We start from the raw sequence: 22002 nt of genomic DNA, 5'->3' as shown, positions 1-22002 counted from the left end.
AAGGAAAATAGATATCCAGAACTTGTTCGTCAAAAGGCAGTTAAAATAACCGACGCAGCTGTCATTAGATCGGTGACTGGCAACAGAGTACAGAGACGTGGAATAACAGCAAGAGAAGACGACGATCAGTGCTGCGAGATTGAATGAATGGTTTAACAGGCTGAAGGAGCTCAATGTCGTGCTCCCGGTTCTTCATGTTCCCAAAAGCAACATTTGTTGCTATTTCCTCAGATCTGATAGGAGGTTGGTAACCCGGAACGCTAAATCTTCTCTATCTATTGGTGCTGGCGGACCTGCTAAGTGTTTCCATCCTTATTTTTATTCCCACTCAATATTACTTTCGGGGGGGGGGGGGGAGAGACTAGGGGAGAGGGCACAGTACCAGCAGATGATTAACTGAAATTAAGATTGTCACTCTGTTCCGAACGTTCACCTGATCAACACACGTGCAAGAATGATCCATCATTTCTTTATAGTACACGAAAAACGGCAAGAAATTGTTACCCCTGTGCGTATTTGAAGAATAATTGTTCAGATGCAAGGTTCTTTGTGCATGAAATAAATACTTAATAAAACGCGTTATTTCCCTCTCCCAAAACGTAATGATACTGTTTCCTCTTGCTCTCCAGTACAGAATCCCAATAGTAAACGGAATATATTCCTGATTTCTTTGAATTTAATATGATTTGCCCTTTCCCACATGCAGAGCGAACGTGGTAAATAGTTAATCTCCGTGCTTTCCTGAGCAGTAAGTGGTTAATGTTGGCAGCGCCGCCCACTCAATAGTAAACAATCAAATGCGTCCTCCTCTGTTCCCACACATAGTCAATAGTTACTAATATCCATTGCTCTTTTTTTTAATCTGGAAAAATACCTAAGAAGAATAACATTCCTTTGCATTGATTGCGTACAGTTAACGAGGCGCATGTTTATCCCTCCATGTTTACAAACCTTTGCCTCTACATACTAGTCCATGCTGTGAAGGTTTGGCACCTTTCCCCTTGGAAGCGGTTCCTTTCCTCTCACCTGCCAGCCGAATGGTAGCAGCTGGGAGGAAACAGTGGCGCGTGCGCAGTGAGCATGGAGGGCTGGGCAATCGTGCACGACCTGCATTTAGAGGGCGCGAGCCGGCAATTGTGGCTCAGATTGAAATTGACAGTGGAAGGTAGCGTGCGGCTGCAAACCTCCAGCACACAGGTAACTAGGAGCAGCACCAAACGACCATGGCGGACATGCACAACCTTTACCTGCAAGGGATTGAAGACTCGACCTCGCAGTTTTTGGAAATTTGGCACCACTACGATAATGCCGGTAATTCTGACATTTTGCAAAAAAAAATATTGAATTCGACCGTGTGGTATTGTGCAAGATTAATGCTTTTATATCTGTTCACAAGAACTTCCATCCAGTTGTGCATAATATTTGAACACCAAAAGTTTTTTTTAAATCGATGAAATAACTCTATTTTTACAAGTCAAATTGTAAAAAGGAAATTGGATTAAAATGAGTAATATATCCAATTCTAACTTGATTGGGGTTGGTAAATGTAAATTACCACGACAGCGTAGGTGAAGGGTAGGATCTGGGAGAGAGCTAATGGAAGTATTGGGAGAAGCGAATGGAATCACACTAGGATCGATAAACGGTGTTAATCTGGGGACAGGGGACAATGTATGACTCCATGTACGAAACTTTGTTATAAATAAAAGTGTGCCTTACTATTTTAGGTCATGGTTATATTGATGGGAGAGAACTGCAGAACTTCATTGGAGAACTCCAACAAGCTCGAAAAGGAGTTGGCTTAGTAAGTGTTAAATAACAACAACAATGTACTTAATGGAATAAACTCATGTAGAACCGAATTATAATGGTCGAAGAACAGAATTCAATCAGTAATAAACATTAATGTCTGGATTTTGCATTCTTGGGAGGACTTTCTGAACAGGTTACAGATGCAAAAACCAAGTACCTGTAGAAACTAGTTCCGCTTCTGAAAGCGATAAGAGATACAAAAGTGAATTAAATTGTTTATTATTCCCTCAAGCTTCCTCGGTGGTTTCACTAATGTATCTGTCGGAAACGCCCAAGCACCGGGGTAAACATTTCACAATTGATTGCATTGGGACTCTAGATTTCACCCAAGATCTGCTGCCTTTCTCCCTTAACCTGGCGCTAAATAGTGGGATCTGGTTGATCCACAAATTAGTGGCTACAGTATTCTTTCTCTCTGGCTCCACCTCAGGCAGCTTGTAGATTGAGTCGCTTCTGCTGAAATTCGGGAGTTTCATTCACTCGGTGTTTGAAAGGCGATTACATGTAAAATACTTGTACATCATATGTAATCCAATATAGTTTACTTCGGAGGCTTGTTTTCCTCGTAATTAAAGAACTTGCGATACTAAGTTTATAAATTAATGAAATGTTAGCTCACAATGATATTCTATGTATCAGCAGGTTGATAACAGTGAAACACGACTATATAAAGTACTAAGATTTGTCACAGATGTGAATATCGTAGTGTCAAAAGTTGGCCGATTGCTACACCGCTGTTTCCTTGACTACGGGCTTCTTGTAAAAGGGCACGCGGGCATTATTACTGATATTGCCTGACGACGAATCTCACTGGTGGCAATTATGGACCATTATGTAATACTCCTACAATGCTCTAGTTTTGATTACTATCTCTAATTCGTGATTCGCTCTTCTGTCCTTTATGAGCATTTGTTTTATATCCCTGAAAATGATTATCATATACAATAGGTAATCTGGGATAGGTCTTAACTTCGGTGAAGGGCAATAAATTCGCGGGTTAATTACAAATTAATGATAAAGGGAATGTTCCTCTGACGAGTGAGGTACAGCAATATTCACAAATTAAGCTTTTAAGAAAATCAGTTCTGCATATAATTATGTAATATCATTGGGCATTCACAAGCAATATGGATTTAAAGTAGTTAACTCGTTGAAGTTTTTATGATGTAAAGTAAGACATTAATCGCTGTAACATGTAAATAAAACTTTAATTGCTTATTGTAAATCAAATTCCTGTGAATGTTGAAGTACTGAAATAAAATCAGTGCTGAATATGCTGATTGTTTTACGATTTCGAACATTTTCTGCTTTCTGTATTTTAGAATGTTTTGCTTATTTCATTTTACAACATTATGTAACTATCTGCAGCACCAGAAAACGTTGTCATCCACACTTCTTTATTGTGCTCAAATGTGTACTTGTGTGTTCTGCTGTGCTGAAGGCCAGAATCTTGTAGGAATGTTCAGTAACAGCGCTAACATGATCAATTCTAGGAATTGTCTGATGAAGTGAAAGCTTTGGTGGAGAAGTATGATCAGAGTGCTGATGGAAAAATCGAACTGGCAGACGTAAGAATCTCCATTTGCATTAACTTTATCACATTTGATATAAACTAACTTAGGAAAGATTTTATTTCATTTTTTGAAGAAATTTGGCACTTTGGCTTGTTATTACCTGCACTTTTTAATATTAGTACAAAAGGATCAATTTATGGGGATGGGGATTTACCATTTGCTTAATATTAACGTTCCTTACTTGCAAATTGTCAACAGGTATGTGATAGAATGGCACGGAGAAATAAAAACATCCAGGAGCACTCTTGTACGAATCCTGATTTTAAACATTTAAATGAATCTGCTACTTCAGATTTAAAAATTCTATTCTCACTTTCACCTTTTGCCAAAGTTGATTAAATGTGAAGTCTGCAGAACAATAAGCTCCAGAAATATTCAGTAAAAAAAGATCATCAGAAATTTATGAATCAGTAGCTTGGTAGTTTACTAAGTTAGTTTGGAAAGAAAATTATATTTTGCCTGTAATTTATTATATTCTTGAGTCAATTCAGCAGCAGAAGCATTGTCCGTAGGAGATAAATACCACTTTAAGGCTGAGCCAACCTGAACATAATTGTAGTTGGATGCAGAATATTTTTGGAAAAGATCTTAATAGCTGATCCCTCATCTGTGCCCTTTGGGAGGGAATACAATTTTGCCAAAAGACTTCTAAAGAAGAAATATAACCAGTAAACTTAGCATAGTCTTTTAAACACATTCGAGTATCAAATTAAACACTTTTCATAGATTGATATTGATTCTAAGAAAATTACCTAAGTGTCAGAAGAAACATTTTCAAAATCCAATTTCAATTTATGTTTAAATCAAAAGCTAAGTGGGATTTACCCAAAATAATGAGAATGGTTGAAACAAAAGCAATTATTCTGCAGCAGTCATAATGTAATAATCAAACTAATATTTTCATATTTACTTTATCATGTCTCAACTATGATTTCTATTAATACTTGAGGAATTTGCAAAGCTCTTCTGTGCAAAATGAAAATGAGTTTAAATGATAGGAATTAAATAATAGTATACCGGTACATGTTTTTGCATCACAAACTATCCTCGTTCTGTGGTAATCGATGTAAATTTAACAATTCACAACTGGATGTCAAGCGATGACTTAAATAATATCACGATGGAAGTGCGTGAGTGTGTGTTTCCTAGATCAGCTGTGTTAAGACAATACAACAACTCTTCAGTATATGCCAGTCATGACTGACTAGATAAATTCTTCAGTGTAACCATAATTATGATGTATTGAAACCATCCAGTCCTGCCGAAAGGTCTCAGCCTGAAATGTCGACTGTACTTTTTTCCATAGATGCTACCTGAACTGCTGGGTTCCTCCAGCATTTTGTATGTGTTGTTTGGTTCATACCTAGTAATCTAGGAAGCTCAGGAGTCAATCTGTGCAGGAATGCTAAAAGTGCGTTAAGTGGAAAGGAGAGCCTATCTGCAGGCTGACGAGTTCTTGAAGCTTGCAATTTTAGCCAACGACTTAATCAAAATGTATTTAAATTTCCCCTTTCTTTCTTGATTACTGATGCAGGGTAGCTGAAAGCTAGAGTAATTGTTTATCCTTTAGTAATGATAAGAGGAAGGCACAAAAGCATGGCAGGGAATTGGGGAATAAAATTGTAATAGGATTGTCTTTTTTTAAAAAATAAAATAAGATAAAATCATTAATCAGTAATGTCAATGATGAGTTAGAAAACAGTGTTAACCAGTATATTATTTTTCTAGCTTCTTCAGATTCTGCCAACAGAAGAAAACTTCTTCTTGTTCTTTCGGCAACAATTAAAATCAAGCACAGAATTTATTGAGGTATCCATGTCCTTGTCCAGTGATTGACAGAAATCAGATGGTCACTCTAATCATATTTTGGAATATCTTTGCTCAGTAGAAGTTCAATATTGTTTGCTTTCCAAAATTTAGATATTATTACTGTCTACAATACTCAAAATATTTTTTGAAATATTCAAGTTACTCACTTGTACTAAAAAGTGTTTTGAGTGATGCTTGAATTTTTATAGATGTTATAATAAAGTATGCAACAATGTACCATAAATTTGAATTAAGACATGCCCATGTGAAATATGTCTATTAGACATTTATTGGAATTGTGAAATAAATTACAGCTACTGACATCTTTGCTATAAATTATACAGTTTTGTTTTCGTATTATGGATGTATAAAGATTTTTGTGTATTCCACACTTTTAATCGTCTATTATTGAGTTTTCTACACTAATTTAATGGTGCAAAATAAGATATTTTTGCTCAAGATAGATAACTGTACAAAGTCTGAGGGTGATTGTCAAACATAATTTTTGTATTTGGTGGTTGTTGCTACTACATGAAACTGCTTAAAACAAATTATAGCATTGGCAAAAATAGAACATTTTTGCATGCTGAGCAATATTGACTGATTCTATACAGACAAAAATCAAAAGGAATGTCAAGATGCAGGAACAATACCAAAATTGGAATATATGCAGTCACTAAAACAAATTTTGCCATTATAATTTTTAATTCAAATTTGATCCCAAGTATTGTAAACAAGGCTCTAGTTTGGGGCAGCGAAATGGAGAGATTGGCATGCAATACTGAGTTGGAGCAGGACAGGATACCTGAGACTTTCAGGAAATGTATAGTTTTAATGCTGTCCGTTTACATTTAATCAAAGCCTACAATAGGTATAAATTTAATTTTGAGGCATGAGTCACATTGAACAGGATGGTGCCAGGTAGATAATAACTTGGTCTCGTTGGGGATGGAGAAACAAATGTCACAGGCATGAAAAAATGTTTTGGCATATCTCTGCCACCTTCCAGCAGACAACTCTATAAAATTCTGGCAGCAGCAGGAGAGCAGAATGATGATGTTCTCAAAAGTATGGATGCTATTTGTATGAGCCAGCAAACAAATTCATATTAAATTGCGTATTGCAAACAGTCTGGTTAGCAAGCTATAGAAAGAATATTATTTCACTGGAGATGGTACAGAGGGGATTCACTAATGATGTCTGGTATGGAATGCCTCAGCTATGAGGAGGGACTGGATGCACTGGGTTTGCTTTCCTTGGAATGCAGGAGGGGGCAGCCTGAGTAATGTATACTAAATTGTAAGAAGCGAAGATAGAACACTAAGAAACGTTATCCCAGAATGGAGTCACATAAACAGGAAAATACATGTTTAAGATAAAGAGTAATAGTGGATCAATAGAAGTTTTTTTTTAGCTCTGAGTGTGGTCACAATCTGAAATGCACTGTCTAAGAAGACAGTGGAGCCAGGTAATCAGGCAGCATTTAAACTATCTGGATGGGCACTTGAATCACCAGGGCAATGGAAAGCGACAGACCAAGTACTGTTAAGTATGATTAGTAGAAATGGATACTTGATGATTAGCATGGACAAAAACAAAGGGCTTGTGTTTCATTGTATGACCCTAATATTTTAGAGCAATATAAAAAAAAATTAAAATCTAAATTCATCAAATTTGTTTTATATACAAAATGACTGGACAGATATTAATCTTATTCAATAAAGGAAACTAAAATTGCTCTACTTAACAATCATTATTTTTTTATTACAAATGAGTTAAACTTTTTTTTCAGACTTGGCGAAGGTATGATGAAGATCATAGTGGCTTCATAGAGGCAGATGAGCTGAAGGTAAAGGCCAATTGTGCATAAGGTATTATACATGATAATACTGTATTCTAGTATAATGTATTTTTTTTAACCTGGAGAGCATGACTGCTCATTGGGCACCAAATGACATGGAAATAATTGTTAATAATTGGGGATGGGGAACAAAATCAGTTTGTAACCTTTTGGGCTGTAGGGTTACTAATCCTCAGAGCATCCTCAATTCTGTATAAGCTATGGCCTATTATATTTTTGGATCTTTGGTATTTATACTAAGTGTGAACAGTGTATAGGCTCACCATTCTCGTGTTGAATTTAGTTGTAACTTTCTAATCCAATCTACTTGCCATTCTCTAGTGAAGCTTCTAGTGCTGGGAACATATCTGCAGTACATTGGTACTTAGTCAATGTTTGTTTACTGGCTGAATTCCCCAGTTACAAACCAATGCAGTTGTTTGATGTTTGTATATGTGTGATCCCAAGGCTATGCCTGATACTGAAGAACAATGGTCACTAATGCAGACAAAAACTTGTTTTTAAAACATTTTAAAATTGTTTCTGGGTAATTTCCAGATATACTTATCCTGAGTGCGGTCTACAAATAAATCGTGTTTCAATAAATGGCAAATTGTTTGGCTCCATGCCCCAGTCTCTCAATTTTATAATTGGGGAGGTGACAACAGCTTGCAGTAATGCTATGGAATCAGAACTAGTGACTGTTTCTTTTTTTCTTCCTTTGCATCAGTCTTCACTGTGGAAGACACCAGTAGTATGCCTGATGTCGTAGTGTGTGCGGTTACTAATACAAGAGAGAAGGTGCTCACAAAGCTGAAAGGTACATAAGTCACCCAGGCCAGATGAACTTCACCCTAGGGTTCTGAAAGAGGTAGCATTAGAAATGATCTTTCTGAAATCATTGGACCCTGACATGGTGCCAGAGAACTGGAAAATTGCAAATGTCACTACACTCTTTAAGAAAGGAGGAAGGCAGCAGAAAGGAAATTATAGACTAGTTAGCCCAACCTCAGTGGTTGGGAAGATGTTAGCCAATTGTAAAGGATGAGTTGATGGAGTACTTGGTGACACAGGACAAGGTAGTACAAAGTCACAAGGTTTCCTTCAGGGAAAATACTGCCTGAAGAACTTTTTGGAATTCTTTGAGGAGATTGCAAGTAGGATAGATAAAGGGGATGTAGTTGATATTATACTGTATATTTAGACTTTCAGAAGGCCTTTGACAAGGTGCCACACATAAGGCTGCTTACCAACTTAAGAGCCCATGGTATTACAGGAAAGTTACTAACATGGTTAGAGCATTGGCTGATTTGTAGGAGGCAGCGAGTGGGAATAAAAGGATCCTTTTCTAGTTGGGTGCCAGTAACTAGTGGTGTTCCACAGGGGTTGGTGTTGGGACCACTTCTTTTTATGCTGCATATCAATGATTTAGATGATGGAATAGATGGCTTTCTTGCTAAGTTTACAAATGATATGAAGATTGGTGGAAGAGCAGGTAGTGTTGAGGAAACAGGTGGGATGCAGAAAGACGTAGACAGATTAGGAGAATGGGCAAGAAAGTGGCAGATGAAATACAATGTTGGAAAATGCATGGTCATACACTCTGGTAGTAGAAATAAATGTGCGGACTATTTTCTAAATGGGGAGAAAATTCAGGAATCTAAGATGCAGAGGGACGTTGGAGTCCTTGTGCAGAACACTCTGAAAGTTAACCTGCAGGTGAGTCAGTGGTGAGGAAGGCAAATGCCCTGTTAGCATTCATTTCAAGAGATCTAGAATACAAGAGCAAGGACGTGATGCTGAGGTTTTATAAGGCACTGGTGAGGCCTCACCTTGAGTATTGTGAACAGTTTTGGGCCCCTCATGTTAGAAAAGATGTGCTGGCATTGGAGAAGGTCCAGAGGAGGTTCACAGGAATGAAAGGGTTATCATACGAGTAATGTTTGATGGGTCTGTACTCACTGGAATTCAGAAGGATGGGGTGGGGGAATCTCATACAGAGTACATGTGGAAAGGATGTTTCCCATGATGGAAGAGTCTGGGACAAGAGGACGCAGCCTCAGGATAGAGGGGCGCCCTTACAAAACAGATGCAGAGAAATTTCTTTAGCCAAAGGGTGGTGAACTTATGGAATTTGTTGGCACATGCAGCTGTGGAGGCCAGGTTGTTGGGTGTACTTAAGGCAGAGATTGATAGGTTCTTGATTGGCATGGCATCAAAGGCTATAGGGAGAAAGCCGGGAACTGGGCTGAGGAGGAGGAAAGAAAAAATCAGCCATGATTGAATGGTGGAGCAGACTCAATGGGCCAAATGGCCTAATTCTTCTCCTATGTCTGGTGATCTAAATTCAAACCTATACTACTTCAGGCTTTTACTACTCAGGATGGAATTTTCTCTGCTTATCACATACTGATTTACTGCAATTATAAATAATCTAATAGTTGCAACATAACTTCCTGTGCAGAAATCCACACAACTGAAATTCCTTGCATTAATCAAGCACAGTACTTCCCTGAAGCTGATTACTATTCATCTAGTTTATACTGTAAAATCCACTTTCTATCCCATATGTATTCATGTTAATACAATATAGAATGCTTCAGATGCTGGGAGTCCACAATAAAAGCAGAAAAAAGCCAAAAACACCATGCTGGTCAGGTAGCATATGTGGAAACAGAAACATAACATTTAGATCAAGACTCTGTCAGCTAATTTCTAATATTTCACCTTGTAGTTAATCTACAGTAAATAATTGGACTGTGTATATGTAGGTAGAGTAAAATTGTCCATGATATCAGTGGTCCACAATTTGACTGGTCACCAGCAGCTTTAACCTAATGACACCTTGGAATGACATCCTCCCTTGGACGGTCAGACACCCTGAGCCAATAGGCTGGTCCTGGACTTACTTCCTGGCGCAATTTACATATTACTATTTAACTATTTATGGTTTTATTACTATTTATTATTTATGGTGCAACTGTAACGAAAACCAGTTTCCCCCGGGATCAATAAAGTATGACTATGACTAACATGCAAGTTAATCTTCAGAGAATCCTGCACGAGGACTCCCAAGTGCCATTGCACCTCCTGATTTCTGAATTTTCTCCCCTTTATTCCCTCTTCCAGAGTGCATGACCATACCTGTGAGCTAGCTCTGGCTGCTGTGCTTCGTGTCTGTGAGCTTCGCAGTGATATGCCTTGTTAGATATTGGAGGAAACTGGAACATCCACGAGGAAGGCCATACAATTGCAAGAGGAATGTATAAACTCTAAGGTTAGGATTGATTGAGTTAGCATGAGCTGTGAGGCAGTAGCTGCATCACTGCCATCCACATGACAGAAATAGAGAAATAGAGAACAGAGGCAAATCCACTCTGATTTACCCCCATTCTCCTTTATCAGAGTTAAATTCATTCATATTCAACAACTTGAATGTCACTCACTTTCCATGGAGCTTATCCAACACCAAACTGTGCATTTCTTATCAGTGAGCAATCCCATTTTTAAGACCTAATCAGGACTCCTCCCTTGCTATATGTTTATTGTATCAAAAACTGTATTTGTGTTGCTTCTTGCACATTACAGATTTTGAACACTTTAATTTTCCTACCTTTTTCCCCCACCAGTGCCCTCACTTTCACGTAGCCCATTTCTGCCTCTTCCCTTTCCTTTTCTGACTTTTCTATCTCTGTCAACCCAGCTACTCCTTCAGTTTTTCTGCTTCTTGAAAGGATTCTATTTCATTATTCCCATTTCAGATACTGTACATATATTTCATATCATATTTGTCACAAATCTCCTCATAATATTTATCTGAGGTATACACTTATAGAAAGGAGAGGAAAGAAAGAACAATCAAAAGAAGAAAACTATGTACAGAGTAGGGAGTGATCTTTTTTTTACAACATATTCATTGACTTCTGAGAATAAAATCAAGCCTATGAGGTGTTATGTAGTTAAACCATTTTTTCCAGTATGAATAAAATTGTTCCAACTTATGATTAACAGATGCTGTTATCTTCTCCATTTTGTAAATGTCCATGGTAATTTCCATCCAGATGAATGCTAACATTGCATTTGAAGTTGGGCTCTCCTGTGATAACCATTTCCTAGTAAGGGTCTTTTTACCAGCCACCAGCAGTACATTCATTAAATATTTATCTCTTTTCAACCATTCTTGAGGTATATACCCAAAATACATGGTCTTACTCTCTAAGGGTATTTCACATATAAAGGTGTCTTGTAGGGCGTTATGTATCCCACTCCAATAGTCTTTGATAATGGGGCATTCCCAGAAAATATGATAATGGTTTGCATTTTGATTTCCACAATTTCTCCAGCAGACAGGGGGGGTTACTATCATAATGGGATTTCTGAGAGGGTGTAATAAAATATTTTGTCAAGTTTTGCCACCCGAACTCCCTCCATTTCTGCGAACTGGTACACTTCCATTGATATCTCCATATTATTGTCCATTCTTCCTCAGATATTGTTATCCCTTCTTCCTTCTCTCATTTTGTCTTAATGTATAAAGTCAAATGTGTTTTAAGATTTGACAAACCCTTATACACACTTGAAATTATTCTACTACCGTTGTCTGAATTATATGCTTTTCTAAATAACTCTATCAGACACGTACTTGACTTGGTTACTTTTTTACCCGCCCTGTTAACATTCTGTTGCATCTGTAAATACCGGTAAAAGTCTTGTTTTTCTAATAAGTGTTTCTCTTTGAGCATTTCAAAACTGAACAGTGTTCCTTCTTTCATTATATTGCAAATAGCTGTTATTCCTTAAACTGTTCAGTCCTTAAATCTAGCATCCAGTTTATTCGGCATAAAATCTGAGTCATGTGTACACCATTTAAGAATTGCAATGTCTCTCTCTAGTTTATATTCTTTTATAATAGTTTTCCATATCAAATGCCTTTTCAGTGTCCACACTTATCACTATTGCTTCAATTTAATTTTTTGTATATGATCCATAATGTGAAGTGTCCTTTGTATGTTGTGTTTGGCATTGTTGTATAAAACCTGTCTGATCATTACGTATCAGTGTGGGTAGAAAATCTTCTAATCATTTGGCCATGATGGAGGTAAATATTCTATAATCCACATTAAGAACAGATATTGGTCTAAATGACCCACATTCCATTTTATCCTTGCCTTCTTTCGGTATAGCTGAGATTATCGCCTCCTTCCAGCTGGGTGGCGATAATCTAAGGCACCTTCCTTAGGGCCTAGTTCAGTGTGGGGAGTAAAACAGGAATTAACTCACTTCTAAACTCTTTATACCACTCTGCCATATATCCATCTGATCCTGGTGACATGCTTAATTTAAGCCTACTAATTGTAGTTTTTAGTTCAGCTTCAGTTATGTCAGCAGTCATCGTTCTATTTTGTTCTTTGCTTAAAGTGGGTAACTCTAAAGAATTCAGGAGGTATTAATTTGGGTTATGCTCTCCCCTGTAACTTTGGAATATAGAGTTTTGTAAAACATTTCAAAAGCTTCTTGAGTTTCACTTAGCTTATTTTTTTTTTTATCACTTTTGTTCTTGGATCCCTAATTCTATGAATTGTATTTTCTGCTTTTTTTTTTCAGTCTCCACACCAGTATTTTCATAGATTTAAATCCACCTTCATAGTGTCTCTGTTTCAGAAATATTCGTTTTTTTTCTAATTTCTTGTGTAGCCGAACTATTAATTTCATTCCAATCTTTAAAATTTCCTCTAGTGTATCCTGTGCCAAACTCAGTTTGTTTTTTTTCTAGTTCCTTCAGCTTATTTTGTAATTCCTCTAATGTTTCATTCTTTTTTTCTTGTATGAAGATATCGCTACAATTTTCCCTCTTAAAACAGCCTTCAGACTATCCCATAGAATGGGAGGTGAAACCTCTCCATTATCATTGAATTCTAAGTAAAGACCAATTTCTTTTTTAGTTTGTTCCTTAAAATAGGAATCATTGAGTAGACTTGAATTTAGTTTCCAAATAGTATTCTTTGGTTGTAGGTCAAAATCAACAGATAAATATATAAGTGCATAGTCACTTACATCTATTGTCCCAATTCCACAGGTGATTATTTTGTCTCCGTCTTTCCCAAATGTTATGAAATAGTCTATTCTTGTATATACGGAATGGGCGGCAGAATAATGAGTGTAATCGCTTCTTTTGGGGAAAGGTCCCTCCATTTATCAATTAGACCAACATCCTCAAAAAGAGTGTTAACTTTCTTATCTAAGGACTTTGTTTCATACATTTTTCTATTGGAAGAGTCTAACTTTGGTTGTAATTGTAAATTTAACGCTCCTCCAAGAGACCTTCTGCTTCCGTTATCATAATATTAGTAGTTTTCTGGAAGAAACTAATATCACTTCCTGGAGGTGCATATATATTCAATAAAGTAACTGGATTTCCATCTATATTCCCCCTTACCAGAATATATCAGCCCTCCTGATCTCCCATTTCGAAAACTTTTTCAAAGTTTAGCTTGCTTGAGATGAGAATAGCAACTCCTCTTCTATGTCCTGATTTATGTCGAGAAAAACAAATTAGTTAAGTTCATTTTCTTTAATTTTCCATGCTCATTATCACTTAAGTGAGTTTCCTGTAAATATGCTACATGTCTTGTTCTTTTTTCATTTTTGATAGAATTTTACTGTGCTTCACTGGATTCAACAGCCCATTGACATCAAAAGAAATGAATTTTACTTTGTCCTTAGCCATGTGCTTTTATCTATTAGTATATCATTGAAATTTGCAGAATATAACTTAATCGATCTACTCCCTGAACAAATAAGAGCCAAGAAATGCGAATAATAATAACAAAAAAAGGTAATGAAGGTGTGATTCCAAGGCTGGGGTCTCTAGATGACCCTGGGTTGATCCGTGGGGGATAGCCCCTCCTACCTGTGAGTTGAGGGCCCCCGCTGCAGTTCCTATAAAAGTAAGTTTAAAAAAAATCTATGTCCATTACACAGAAATGATTTCCCTGTGCATTCCTCCCATGTGTATATTCTCATTTAGGAGGGGAAAAAGGAATGAATGAATTTTTAAAAATTGACTAATATAAAATCCACATTATAATACATATTTCTCGAGATGGGTATATCACCGTCTATTTTTGCTTCCGTTTAGTTTATCAGCACTTTTAAAGTTAGCCAAACCTTATGGCTCTTCTGGGGGAGGTGAGGGCTGCCCTTGGAGAAATCACAGTCTCCTCCTAATATCCTTCTCTCATCCCGCTCCCGTCCCCTGCTTTCTTGGTTCTCGTACTACTTCCCAAGCAGATCGGGATAACTGCTCAGCCAGACTTTCCCTTGGTTTGACCATGCTAATGGGCAGTCCTCTGTTCTTCATGTCTGTAGTCACCTCTTCCACCATCTGATATAGTTGTATCCCTTCTTGGTAAAATACCCTTAGTTTAGCAGGGTACAGGGTTTGGAATTTCATCTTTTCTTGCTTTATTATTCGTTTTGCTTTGAAATATTCTTTCCGTTTCTGTAGGACTGCCGGGGGGTAATCATGATCGAAGCATATTAACTTCCCATTCCAAAGAACCCTCTTCTTACCCCAGGCCCTCCGTAGAATCTCCGCCTTGCTCTTGAATTGAAGGAATCTAAGTACTATTGAGCGCGACTTACTTTCTCTGTCTCCAGGAGGCCGCGGAATGAGCAAACGATGCGCCCTCTCAATTTCAATCTCCATAGTTAGGGCTTCCAGCGCTTCCTGCAGCAGCTTGTCTACAAAGTCTGTCATCGACAATCCCTCCGCTCCTTCGGGAACATTATAAATCCTGATATTTTTCCGTTGCGATCTTCCTGGTCAAGCAATTTACTTTCCTGTTGATTTAATATTTTTATCATCTTAGTCATAGTCATACTCTATTGACCCCGGGGGAAATTGGTTTTCATTACAGTTGCACCATAAATAATTAAATAGTAATAAAACCATAAATAGTTAAATAGTAATATGTAAATTATGCCAGGAAATAAGTCCAGAACCAGCCTATTGGCTCAGGGTGTCTGACCCTCCAGGGGAGGAGTTGTAAAGTTTGATGGCCACAGGCAGGAATGACTTCCTATGACGCTCTGTGTTGCATCTCGGTGGAATGAGTCTCTGGCTGAATGTACCCCTGTGCCCAACCAGTACATTATGTAGTGGCTGGGAGACATTGTCCAAGATGGCATGCAACTTGGACAGCATCCTCTTTTCAGACACCACTGTCAGAGAGTCCAGTTCCATCCCCACAACATCACTGACCTTACGAATGAGTTTGTTGATTCTGTTGGTGTCTGCTAGCCTCAGCCTGCTGCCCCAGCACACAACAGCAAACAGGATTGCACTGGCCACCACAGACTTGTAGAACATCCTCAGCGTCGTCCGGCAGATGTTAAAGGACCTCAGTCTCCTCAGGAAATAGAGACAGCTCTGACCCTTCTTGTAGACAGCCTCAGTGTTCTTTGACCAGTCCAGTTTATTGTCAATAGGTATCCCCAGGTATTTGTAATCCTTCACCATGTCCACACTGACCCCCGGATGGAAACAGGGGTCACCGGTACCTTAGCTCTCCTCAGGTCTACCATCAGCTCCTTAATCTTTTTCACATTAAGCTGCAGATAATTCTGCTCACACCATGTGACAAAGTTTCCTACTGTAGCGCTGTACTCAGCCTCATCTCCCTTGCTGATGCATCCTTCTATGGCAGAGTCATCAGAAAACTTCTGAATTTGACAAGACTCTGTGCAGTAGTTGAAGTCCGAGTATCTTAGTATCTGTTCCACGTTTTGCACGCGATCTTCCACCTTCTCAATTCAAGTCTCTGCCACTGCTATTTTCTTATTGACTTTGGTGAGCTCTGACTTGATATCATTCAGTTGCTGTTTTATATCTTTTTGGACTTCTCTTATCTCTTCCAGAATCTTTATCATATTTGCCGCTTCGCTTGCACGAGGCCCTGTGTCAGCTTCGCTGCCACGCACACGTGCAGGAGAGCTGCGCGTTGTACCTCTCTCTTCCATAGGCTCCGCTATGGTGCTTTTTTTAATCTCCATTCTTTCCCCCCCTTATCAATTCAGATATTTTCAAAAGATCTTGTATTTGATGGATTAACAGGGCAAAATATGTGTTTTTCCAGAGGAGCTATTGACTTAAGCTGCCATTCTGAACGATGATGTCACCAGAACCCCCATGTTTTGTCTCTACTAAAAAGCAAGTATTGATAAGGAATGAGATGGAAAAGCAGAATTTAAGAACAGGCATGTTACCAGAAAGCCAACATGGATTTAGAAAGGGGAAATCGTGTTTTATTAATATGCTGGAGTTCTATGAACAGGCAGCTAAAATTTATGATAACAATAGAAAGGTTGATGTTATTTACTTGAACTTTCAGAAGGCTTTTGACAAGGTATCCAACAAGGGGTTAATAATCAAATTACAGGAGTTAGGGATTCGAGTAAGCTGTGTGAATGCATGCTGATTTGACTCAAAAACAGAAAACAAGAAGTTATGGTGAGAGGAACATTTTTACACATAGAAGATGTTAAAGGTAGGGTTCTGCAAGGATCAGTTTTGGGCCTGCAGCTGCATTTTAATTTGCATTAACGATTTGGATGAGCACATAACAAATAAGCTGGTAAAGTTTGCAGATGATACAAAATTGGTGAGACGGGCTAATAACATTCAGTTAGCAGAATCAATACAGTTCAAACTTAAAAAAACAGATGTGGGAAGAGAAGTGGCAGATGAAAGTTAATATAAGTAAATGTGAAATATTGCATACAGGAAGTGGAAATATTAGATACAAATATGCAATGGGGGTGTCTTGAGTTAGAAAGTGCACTGTATGAGGATAATTTGGGTGTCCTGGTGGAATCATCATTATCAACAACTAGACAACATACAGAAGCGATTAGGAAGACTAATAGAATGTTGAGCTATGTAATGTGCTCATTGGTGTTCAATTCTAGAGATGCTCTCCTTGAGCTGTATAATGCACTTGAGGCCACACCTTGAGTACTGTGTACAATTTTGCTCTCCATATTTTGTGATGCATATGAAGGCACTGAACATTTTCAGAGAAAGGCGATTAGACTGTGCATTGTATGAGCAATGAAAAAAGATTGAAAACATTAGATCTTTTTAGCCTAAGTAGATGTTGAATGAGAGGAGACATGATAGCAATGTTCAAAATCATTAAGGGTGTAAGTAAAGTAGATGCCAGCAGCTACTTCAAAATTAATCCATCAATGAGGACACCGGGCCATAGGTGGAGACTGGCTAAAGGGAGATTTCAGACTAACATTAGGAAGCATTTCTTTACACAAGAGCTGTGGACACATGGAACAAACTACCTAGTTGTGTAGTTGAGAGTAGTACCTTTTAAAACTTTCAAATCTAAACTTGATAGTTATTTCAACACAGTATGTGAATAGAAATTTGGCAAGCTTTATTGCATTGAATGGCCTATTCTCAAAACTTTCTAATGCTCAAATTAGAACAAATGCTTTTAAGACTCTTTCATTAATTACGGTTTCCCCTTCTACCATTGATAACAAGGTTTCTCCTCTTGTTTTATAAACTCTGGTCTCACCCATTCCCCTCACAGCCATAACAAGCAGAAGGTTCTCATTGCGCTCTTCTTCCACTGCACCTGCCTTTTCATTCAGCAGATCATCTTCCATAATTTTTACTACCTTCAATTGGATTCCACCGCCAGACACATCTCACACTTCTTTCAGCATTGTGGAGGGACTATTCCTTGCACAACTTCCTGGCCTGGTCTTCCATCTCCACTAACCACTCCTCTTGTATTTATGATTTGCTACTCTTATTTCTCATCTTTCTACTATAGAAACCCAAATATTCTTTCCATGTGAAGCAGTAATTTGCTTGCATATTTTCCCAGTTTGGTGTATTTCATTTGGTGATCATGATGTGGTCATCTTGACATTGCAAAAACAAACTATAGATTTGGAGTCCTGTTTTGCAGAATGCTTTCATTAAATCTGAGGTTAATCGTAAACTTGTGGTTATCTGTCACTTTAATTCTGTTCCACACCTATCCTGAACTGTCTTCATCTGCATCCTAGGGACTTGATGTATTGAACAATTTCAGGGGAACAGGCATGATTTATTTTACTTCCAAAGACACAGCTGTACTGTTCTGTTTTTTTTTCCCAGTCTAACAGCTGTTTTTTTTTTTAACCCTGAAAACTTGATTTACATCCTATCACAGTTGTTTTGTTCTTTCCACTGCTTTCCCTTATTTCCAACCTTTTTGAACTCTGATGGAAGGTCTCTGACCACAAATATTAATCCTGTCTTTCTGGGAAAAGAGAACAGTCAACGTATCAGGACGAAACCCTTCCGTCCTGCCAAAGGGTTTTGGCCCAAAACATTGACTCTACTCCTTTCCTAGAAGGCTGCCTCTCCTGCTGAGTTCCTCCAGTACTTTTGTGTGTGTTGCTTGGATTTCCAGCATCCGCAGATTTTTTTTCTTGTTTGTGATTAAACCCTGTTTTTCTTTTGCTGCTTGAGATTTGATTCCTGCTATCTCAAAGGGCACCTAAAGCCACAATCATATTGTGTGTGCTCATATGCTGCCTTCTGTAGTCAGCCTGATCAAAGCCCTCGTGTCTCTTCTGTAGTGGAATCCAGCTATGTCACAACCCTCTGAGCTGACACACAAACTGCTCTTTCACTTTGGCCCATGTGCAATTCATTTGTGCCTAATGATCGCTCGTGTGCAAATACAACCTTGAACCAGTGTCTGGGACAGTAAAAGGGTGCATTTACTTTCCTTGCTATATAGCAACTATCTAGCTCCCCCTGACTAATTGCGTTTTTTTTTCTAGAATACAGTATCTGAAAAGAAAAGAAAATATGGGGATATGTTTACATCTTGTACATCAAGGTTGTTGAATGAGATGGCAATACCCATGAGAGGAGGTTTTGCCATGGCAGTTCCAGTGACTTTTTCCTTCAGTGTACTGATTCAATGCAGAGTACAGTAGTTGTCTGCAAGAGTGTGTGGTATTTAATATGTTCAGGCAACATTCTTGCAGTCACTAAATAACTGGAAGCTGTAGACTAAGGTGTTGAAACAGTGCTAAGTACTGTACTTCAGAAGGTGTGATTGTGTGTTGGGGGTGTTGTGGGTTCAATGTTATTTTCTAGTGCTGCTTAATAAAGATTGCCATTAAGTGAGTTGGAGCATGTCGAACAGAGTTGTATGTGAAATTGTTAATGACTTTTGTGGTATATTTATGGTAACATAAGTCTGTGCTAATCGATTTCATCTTGTGATTTATTAAGTTAAATATACTGTTCTGATAATATGCATAGGATAACATGAAATCCTATGAAGATAGATAAATGGGACAGCAGTTTATTCTCAATTGCTCTTAAGGCACCATAAAGTAATAGCTGCACATTGTACTTTAGAAATTCAGTTCTATTGATTTCAATGTGAATAATTAAAATTGACATTTTCTGCAGTCACTTCTGCAAGGTCATTACATTCAACTTTGCTATTTATATTAACATGGTTCCAGTTAAGATTTGCTTGTGGTGATCTTGCCAAGAATATTATTTTAAAATACTTGGTACAAAACAGCTGAATGTGTTTTATTTTACACAGTGGAGACTAGTATTTTCTCATGTGTTAGGAACTAGAGAAAATTGAGTCTTTGAAAACAGACTTGGGGATAATAATGCAATAACGGTTTGCTCAAAGGAGACTGTTATTATATTATCACTACAATACACAATGCCAAATTCATTATAGTACTTTTGTTCCTGGAGCCCAAACTTTCTAAAATGACATCTGCTTGCACTGTTTCTGTGTTAAGGACCTGTCAGCTCTTGTCCTGCACTGATGATCCTGTAGCAATTAGAGCAGGGGTTCCCAGCCTGGTATTGTATTTATTACTTCTGTGGATCCCTCGGTTACTGTCAAGGCTCTACAGTGTTTTCTTTTTAAAAAAAGGGGAAACTCCAGAGTTGGAGTGTATGTAACGTGCTTGGGTGTTGAGTAAGCCACTGGGCTAATGTACCAAGGTTAACTAGGAGGACTAGTGCTGGCAAGCTGGGCCAGGCTGTGTGGCCGTGTCAGAATGCATATTGGCTGGAACAGTGAGAGTTAGGAATAGACTTTCTGTGTAAGTGGTCTCAGGCCATTGAGCTAGTTACCAGGGCTGGGGAGAGCCAATAACTTGGGTGTTTTTTTTTTGGGTGGGGGGGGGAGATTCCATCTCACCTACCAGGAGGAGATCAGATAATGCAGGTGGATTGTTAACACATAGCGAAAAGCTGTTCAGTCTGCTCCAGGTGTGGTCTGACCAAATCTGTATAAGCCTCAACATTTTATACTCGCTTTTATGTTATAACTCTTAAAATAAATCCCAAGCAATGGACTCTACATGCTGATCTTGGCCAGAATGCAGCCTTGTGCTCCACATCTCGGTGCTAAACATATGCATTGCTCACCTCCAACCCAGCCAATACCAGCCCTCATGGCAGATGTTGCTCTTTGCCTTGCTGGTTAACTCCACACTAACCAGCAGATATTGTGATTACTTCCACGATGTTGTTGCTGCTGGCTCTGCTGCAGAGGCCCGAGTCTTTCACATGAACTCCTACCTTCTTTGTATGTAGAAGCTGAGAGGATATGGGTCTACACCAGGTTTCTGACAGTACAACACTGTCTGTAATGTAATGACCCTCTAATGCTAACTTTATTAACTCCTCCATTTCTGGGCGCACATGCTGTGTTTTAGCAAAGCACTATACTCAGTAACCCTATAGTTGGTAATGCTTAACCAAGTTATTCATTGGCTGTGTAGCTTGGTAAGGAACCCAGCATCAACTCTGGGGGTGATGAAGTCAGTTTAAAGCTCACCTACCCTATAGAAGATGGAAGGTGAAGATTGCAGGTATTCTACAAGATGAGTTGAGAAGTGTCAAGAAATGACCAATCCAAGCTTGCACATTCCACAGTCCCGAGTGATGCGTCACATACAAAATTCTGGAGGATTTGGGTCAGGCTGCATCTAAGGGGAATAAGCAGCTGATGTTTCAGCCAAGACTGTGAATGGTCTCAGCCCAAAATGTCAACTGCTTATTCCCCTCCATAGATGCTGCCTGAACTGCTGAATTTCCAAGTATGTCTGTGTGTTGCTCTATATTTCAAGCATCTGCAGAATCTCCTGTGTTTACTCTTGGTGCATGTAGTGCAGAGTGTATGAAGTCCTTTTATCACCTCTGGTTAGAAAGGCCATTAGGCAAGGACTGTGGGAGATGGCTGGGACACTTGGTGCCAGGGCTCAACCCTCATAGCCTTTATGTTGCAAAAAAAATTCACCTCAACATTAGTAAAATCTTAAAGTGCGTAGTGCAATAACGCATCATTTAGCACTAATGGCATAATTTTCTACAACAATATCTATATCCCACAATGTCATTGTGCATTTAGCAATGCTACAACCTTCACAACAATTTTGTTTTCCACAGCTTGCACACAATGGGTAGATTACATAATTATGTGCCACTCGGTAGGACAATCCTCCTATCCCTTGCAGGACAGTAAGAATAGGCAAGACTCCTGGGAGGACATAGTACTCTTAACTGGAGTAGCCATTGTCAGCATCAAAGCTGAAACCATAGACCGTGGGGATATACTCACACCACGTAGAACATGGCATAGGAACAGGCACTTCAGCCCACACGTTGCGTTGAGTCAATTAAATTACTAATCAGACAGCTAACTAAACTATTCTCCTCTTCCTACACAATGTCCATATGCTTCCGTTTCCCTCATATGTATGTGCCTATCTAAATGTCCCCTAAAAGTCTCTAATGTTTCTTTCACTACCACTACCCCAGGCACCAAACACATTGTGGTTTTTTTAAAATAAATAAATGCCTCTCACATCTCCTTTAAAATTGCCCACTCTCACTTTAATGCA

At 38.5% G+C, this 22002-nt stretch overlaps 1 protein-coding gene across 1 annotated transcript in view; it reads left to right on the top strand.

Moving 5' to 3' along the window:
• The first annotated feature begins 1232 nt into the window (after positions 1-1232).
• The window catches only part of calb1 (calbindin 1), a 62092-nt gene continuing 41322 nt past the window's right edge, over positions 1233-22002 (top strand). The window contains exons 1-5 of the mRNA XM_072256782.1: positions 1233-1311; positions 1728-1804; positions 3306-3380; positions 5115-5195; positions 6988-7044. Coding sequence (XP_072112883.1) covers positions 1233-1311; positions 1728-1804; positions 3306-3380; positions 5115-5195; positions 6988-7044 — 369 coding nt within the window. The remainder of the gene's footprint in view (positions 1312-1727; positions 1805-3305; positions 3381-5114; positions 5196-6987; positions 7045-22002) is intronic.

This window comes from Mobula birostris, chromosome 1, assembly GCF_030028105.1.
Source record: "Mobula birostris isolate sMobBir1 chromosome 1, sMobBir1.hap1, whole genome shotgun sequence".
In the NCBI taxonomy this organism is placed as follows: Eukaryota; Metazoa; Chordata; class Chondrichthyes; order Myliobatiformes; family Myliobatidae; genus Mobula; species Mobula birostris.
The sequence above is the reverse complement of the archived record's forward strand: the minus strand, read 5'-3'. Positions and strand labels throughout refer to the sequence as shown.